The sequence below is a fragment of the Octodon degus genome, unplaced genomic scaffold, assembly GCF_000260255.1.
Source record: "Octodon degus isolate 3935 unplaced genomic scaffold, OctDeg1.0 scaffold00009, whole genome shotgun sequence".
Lineage (NCBI taxonomy): Eukaryota > Metazoa > Chordata > Mammalia > Rodentia > Octodontidae > Octodon > Octodon degus.
In genome coordinates this window covers 7,652,434-7,659,235 of record NW_004524585.1, presented here as the reverse complement: position 1 = coordinate 7,659,235, position 6,802 = coordinate 7,652,434, and the positions used below count along the sequence as shown (strand labels likewise).

General features: G+C 36.2%; 1 protein-coding gene across 1 annotated transcript in view; it reads right to left on the bottom strand.

Moving 5' to 3' along the window:
• The window catches only part of Ptprc (protein tyrosine phosphatase, receptor type C), a 145,088-nt gene extending 139,039 nt beyond the window's left edge, over positions 1–6,049 (bottom strand). Inside the window, exons 1-2 of the mRNA XM_023707392.1 lie at positions 5,962–6,049; positions 5,765–5,880 (exon numbers count right to left, since the gene is read on the bottom strand). Coding sequence (XP_023563160.1) covers positions 5,765–5,837 — 73 coding nt within the window. The 5' untranslated portion in view covers positions 5,838–5,880; positions 5,962–6,049. The remainder of the gene's footprint in view (positions 1–5,764; positions 5,881–5,961) is intronic.
• Between the last annotated feature and the right edge of the window lie 753 nt (positions 6,050–6,802).

The window sequence follows — 6,802 nt, the reverse complement described above, 5'->3', positions numbered from 1 at the left end:
TTTTTGTCATTTATTTTGCGTGATGCTAGGGATTGAACCCAGAGCCTTGTGCATGCGAGGTAAGAGCTCTATCACTGAGCCACATCCCCAACACAGAGTAAAGTTGTAGACAATATTAGAAACTTTCTAATCTAAATACCTATTAGAGCCACACACGCAAAATCTAATGAGTAGTGTTTTCTTCTCTGTACGCAAGGTGTCAAGCAGACGTGGCTGTTGCCCCGCATTACACAGAGATCACTCTGCCACGCTTCTTTCCCCTCTCTCATTCTCCAAGGTGCCATCTTCGTTTATATGAAGGTCACAACATTGGTCCTTTGGTAACAGGCCACTGGAAAGGATCTGGGTGACAAATCCTGACAAAAATACCACTAAACTGAATTGAAGTGGAACCTGAAAGAGAAATCCTACTCTCATATTTTAGTCTTAAAATCTATGACTGGTTAATATTTGAGTTTTCATTATTGCTATATTTATGTCATTTATTTTTAATGTCTTTTAATAACTATTTGGGCATCCTTTGAGAAATTAAAATGCTCTTTTAATGTGCCAAAAAAAAAAAATCTATGACTGCAGAAACCTTGGGTCCTGTACACACACACACACACACACACACACACACACACACACACATCTGCTGAACGAGAAGCTGCCTTTGTCAGCCCTGCAGCTCACCAACAGAAACCCGGCTGCAGTGTCTGCTCTTCACCTGCTTACGTCCCTTACCGTAGGGACTGGTGAGCATGAGTCCCACAGCCTGGGCAGGCTTCCTCCTTGTGTGCTTTGCCCCTTTACACTCAGCAGCAGCTCCACAGCACGGACCGCAGCGAGCCTCCAGCACCTGCAAGGCCGGCCCAGACTCTGTCTCGGGCTGTTACATGGCTGCTTCCCTCTCTGCTCTGTGTTTTTCTTCCCATAGACATCGTGGCTAAAATAATGAAAACTGACCCACAGGGGACATGAGCGAAGCTGTCCAAAGAGAAAATTTAAAAACAGCATTTTCAAATCACGGATTTTTAAAAATAAAGAAAATCTTTCCAAACAAAAAGCTAAGTAAGGAGATGAAAGAAAAATAGAAAGCAAAAAATGATTTTCTCCGAGATCCAAAATTAGTATATCTAACTTTGATGAAATGTCCTCCACTTTCCACTCTCTCTTACTTTGTTTCATGCGAACTTGCGCTCGTAGTCTCTCTCTGTCTGACTTCTGTCTCTATCACTTCCTCCTTCCCTCTCCGCCTTTCTCTTTCTCTCTCAGATACTCTCCTCCTACTTCTTCCTTGCTATAACCCACACTTTTATCAAAAACTCACTATTCAACTTCTGTTAAGAAATCAGATACAGGGCATACAAAAGGGAGAGCACACAGTTTTTACTTTCACGTAGTTTTCAATAGCAGCAAGTCCACGGATACGTGTATTATACATACACACATACATGTATCTATCAGCCTCCCCATCATAATAATCACAATGCTTCAAACAGCACTAGAAAACTGCCACAAAAAGCCAGTGACAAGTATCAGTGGAAATGTATTTGGGGCAACAGTGACAACAAAACAAAGCACCCTCAGAGAAGAGATACGTCTCACACAACTCACAGCCTTGAAGAAGGGTGGAAAAACTGGATGTGAAACCACCTGATGCTCCGTCTTTTTTAATCAGTTGTCAAAGAAAATGAAAGATTCCCGCCTAGCACCATGCCCAGCCATCAGTGTAGTAGTGGACCTAGTTGCTCTGGCAAGAAGACTAAAATTTATACCAGAGATAATGATCAAATATCTGAGGTTTTGCACTTCTAACTGACTGTGCTTGGGATGTAGAGGGCTTAAGGAAAGGGTATCTTCAGGTGAATGAAGGGGTTAGTACAGCATCACAGGAGAAAACCAATACAGCCCTGAGCTGTGGTGACAGAAGTGGAGATGAAGAAGTGGAAAGAGCTTTTAGAGACTATTAAGTGTGTTTCTGCATGTACACTGGAGTACTGCTCTGCCCTAAAGAAGGACAAGCTTGAGGCATTTATAGATAAAGGAATGTACCTGGAGAACATAATTCTAAGTGAAATAATCAGACACACACGTCTAACTATTGCATTGCTCTCTTGTGTGAGAAAACCAAAAGATAAAAAGAACCAAACTAGAATATGGATGCTTGGAAATAGGAAGAGAATGTTCAGATGGGAAGGGCAAGGGGGGGGTGAGGAAAAGAAGAGGAGGGGGCTAAACAAAGACCAGAAAGAAAACAACAGCAATAAAGTTTTGTAAGTGGGAAGGGAAATAAGGATTAAAGGGAAGAGAAGAAGATGGAAAAAGATACTGAAGTGTCATGCACAGGTGCAGCGTCCTTGTGATGAATGTGATCATGATTACTATGGATGTGAAAAATGTACCATTGAAATTAATTTTTCAAAATTTAAGAAGCAAAAGTTTGGGGCTAGGTGCAATGGCACTTACCTGCAACTTTAGCTACTTTATTTCATAAAATGAAAGTATCACTTGGCCTGTCTCAAAATAATAAAAAAGTTCAGAGGATGTTGCCCAGGGTAGGGCATGCCTGTGTCCAATTACCAGTACCACAAAAAATATTTACAAAGTACAAACCTTCAGGAATTGAGGGGCATTGAATTTTTGCACTTAGGTATAGATATAGACCGCATGTTTTTGAAGGATTAATCTGGAGATGGAGAACTCAGAGCATCAGCACATAGCAGGTAGTGACAAACAACCAGGACCAGTGGTGGCAAGCCTATGGCCCGTGTGCCATGTTGGGCTGTTTGTACCATGAAAAGCCTTAAAAAGTTCACCATCACTGACCTAGATGATAAAAAACAAATGAACATACCTGGCCAAGTTTGGATGCTCCTAGAACCCCAATATTTATTTTATTTTTATTTTTATTTTACTTTATTTTGGGGGGGTTCTGAGAATAAACTCAGAACCTTTGCTTGCCAGGCAGGCTCTGTTCTACTGAGCTATATACCCAACCCTCCCCAATATTTAAGGGATTGATAAGTTTAGAGAACCAGCAGATAGATGAATGATACACAGATAGGAAAATAATAATGAGCACATACAACTCAGACATGCATAACATATATGCATAATACAAGCCTACAGATATTTATATGAGCAATATAGAAATATCTGTAGTCCTGCACTAATTGTTATTAATGAAAAGCTATCAAATACATTAGAGAAGTGCCTAGCTGAAGTCAACTACTCTGTCCCTATGCTTAATTACATGAAGCTACAAAGAAAAAAGAAACAAGGACCTGTGTCTCCACCTTATCTTTCTCCCAACTGCATGCATTTCCAATTTCAGTAGTAATAAAAACCACAGAAAAGTTTTTGGTAGGAAAATAGTTTTTAAAAGTCAGTAAGTAATCATAATCACATCCAAGAATATTGTAAATTGTCATTTAACACTTAACAGGACAGCTCCCAAATTCAGTAATACTGTGTGTGTAGGGCATGGTTCATGTTGCAACAAGAATTTTTTTTTAATGTAAATGGAAAAATGAGGAATAATCTGCAGGAAATGAGTCTTAGTTGCTATGACTCATAATATAACTCATAGCATACTTTAAGTGTAAGAATTCAAAATACCCTTAACTGTTATCCTACGAAGTGGGAGATTAGCCTGTCGTTGCATCTCTAGAAAAGCCATCGCTGCTCACCCCCAAAGCCCATCACTGTCCCCTACAATTATTTAGAAATTTTTGATAAAATTTTAGTTTCCATTGGGCATAGCTAAGGCAAATAGTGGGAGTAGATTAGAGAATGTTTTTTGTACAACTGAGCACATGATTGTTTTTAGTAGAAGTTTAACTTGGGCCTTGCTCACACCCAAATTTTAGAGATTAAATAAAACATCTGAGTTGTGTGCATGTCACTTATGACATCTCTTTTATACTTGACTCTTATTTCTTTATCCCTTTTAAGCATAAACTATAGATTTATTCCTCTAAAGTTTATTTCCTGAAAACACTAAATTCATTTTAACATGTAAATACAAAGCACAAGATTCAATTCATGTATTAAAAATTTGAAAGATTCATAACTTTCCAAATAATACATCAAATCACAAAATATCTTTTGGTAATTAAAAATATGCTAAACAACATTTTCAAATGCAAATGATTATGTTAGTGTATATTTTTTCAAAACATAAGCATAGACTCAAGACTAGTAATACCATTCAAAACAATGTTTACTATCAATGTTAATGTGAATAACGAAGGTAAATGATCTTTTAAAATTAATCTATATGATCTAAGTATTTATTTGTAGTATACATTGTTCAGCAAAATGGATTTAAAGGTCTCTGGTTGCTACTAAACTCTTATTTTGATGAATTCACAGATTTTTAATGCGGTAAAAAAAATGCAATAGATTGATTTAAATTTTTTATGGTAATTTGTTTTGTGCCTTATAAAAATTTTAGTATTTCTTAATTTTTGGTTAAACTATATTATCTGAGAGAGAACTTCTAATGGAAATTTTCTCTGATTTATGATAATGCATATATATCACCTTATTAACATTATTGTTTATAATTTTTTTTAATTTTGATAAAAATGTAGGGCTGGCAATTTGATGAAAAGCTTTATCATTATAAAAAATTCTATACCTGAATATAATTTTAAAAAGATCCCTTATGATGAAAAAGAAAAGAAAACAAAGCCCCATGATCAAGAGTTTAAAATTACAGGGTTTTTTCCTACCCTCCTCTATCCCCCAAATATAAACTGACAATGTTTCATACTCAGGAAGTAGCTAGTACGTTGTCTTTCAGAGATTTAAAAAAAAAAAATTTTGGAGTGCTCACGGATTCTATGTTCAATATTCTTTTAATAGTAAAGCAAAACAGGTTTTGGATTCTCCATCATAAAAGATACCAAATTATCTATTTATAGGTTACATTTAATAATTAACCAATATGTATATATGACCCAAACTGAAACTATACAAGAAATAGCTAATAAATATACCACGAGGATATATACATTGCAAGCTTAAAGAGATAGGAGGGTTCAAACTTGCAACATTTTTCTGTAGAGCGTAACATTTGCATGAGTCTAAAGGATTTAAATACTTCTGTCTCCTTGAGGCCTACCCATCCCCCAGCAAGGCCGATGGCCACCCCAGGATTTCCAAAACAAAAATTCACTAAAATTATAAGGAAACTAAAACTTGATTAAAAGTATATTCTGTGATAAGAACAGACAGAAAGTTAGTATTTTATTAAATATTTAAGTATGCTTTAACTATTATATACCTAAGTGTTTAGTAAAATATTTTCATAGAAATCAAAATTGAAGGAAAGAAACCCTGGCGCAAAAAGAGGGAGTGCCTCACACGCAACCAAAGCTATCTTGTGATTTCTAAAAAGGATTCATTGTTGTTAAAAGCATGAAAACTAATTTACTCAGCCCCTAAACGATTTCTCAAATTTTCCAAAGCCATAGTTCACCGACACCTTGAGGGCGAAGAAACAATGTTGCTTTGTGATATCCTTGAGTAGCTGGTAAGCAAAGATACAGACAATGTTCTTCTTTTAAATTGTGATTTTTTTTCAGTACATTTTAAATAGAAACAAAGCGCTCTGTCATGCAACAAGCTGTGTCTCCTTGCACAAAACTGACCAATTTACCACAGCCCTATCATTTCCAGTTACAAGAACACCACGCATTTCTACTGTCTACTTCCAACCAATCGTACACCAAAAGGGAAAGCATTAAGGAAGAATTAATATTCTCATTCTTACCTGTAACACATATATTTGTATCCAGGAAGGCAAAGCCAAAGGCCAAAAGTTTAAACCACAAATACATGGTCATATCTGGAAACCAGCCGTATCCCTAAGAACCAGCATGCGTCCTCCTAAAAGGCAAAATACCGATTATCTCTCTGAAAGTTTTTCTCTGCAAAACTAAATCAAAAATAAAAGAAATGAATTCATACTCTTCACTGTTGTCTTATCAGAAGGGGAACAATTTCCTCCTCTGCTACCCTAAGAACAAACCACTTGCTAGCTACAAGAACAGCTAGGTGATGATGTCAGATTCGATTTTACTAACTTCTCCAAAAATACTGTAAAGGAGCCTCTTTGCAGGAAGTTAGAAAAAAAAGTAAAAATTTACTGCAATAGTGTCTTACTTCCTTAATTCAAGTAATTACACAAAGTTAGTAGATTTTTTTAAAATAACATTTTCCCCCAAAGAAATATTTTTAAGTTATCCAGATAGTATTTCTTTACAGTATCCATTATGTGTTTTAAACTACACTATCACCCAAAATTATCAAGAATTTTCTTACCTAGGAAATAATAAAAACAGAGCACGGGCATAACAAAAGGGAATTGGCAAAATGATACAGAAACTGAATTAGTGAAGGTCTGAATTAGATTATTAAGATGACCAAGTGAAGGAATAAACTTCCTATCTAGTTACATGGGTTTCCAGAATCATTGACCATAGGGTGTCCAAAGCTCTACAATGGATAGCTTTAGAAGTTAGACTAATTTCCTATGTAAAGGCATCTCAGAGGGTTTGACAGTGTCCCCTGAATCTTTTGCAGCTATCCTTGTGAGACTAGGGAGAGAATCAGAATTTCCTTTCTACTATGGTAAATCATGCTTCCAAAAATGAATGCTTCTGGTGACTTGGGACATTCTTCTTGGTACTGATGAGGGAAAGAAGAGCAATGAAAACAAACTGTTGACGCTTGTAAATTCAGCTCTTTTTCTGTCATCCAGCATTTTGGATACATCAAAAAATAATATACAATGTTCTTTGCATTCTCA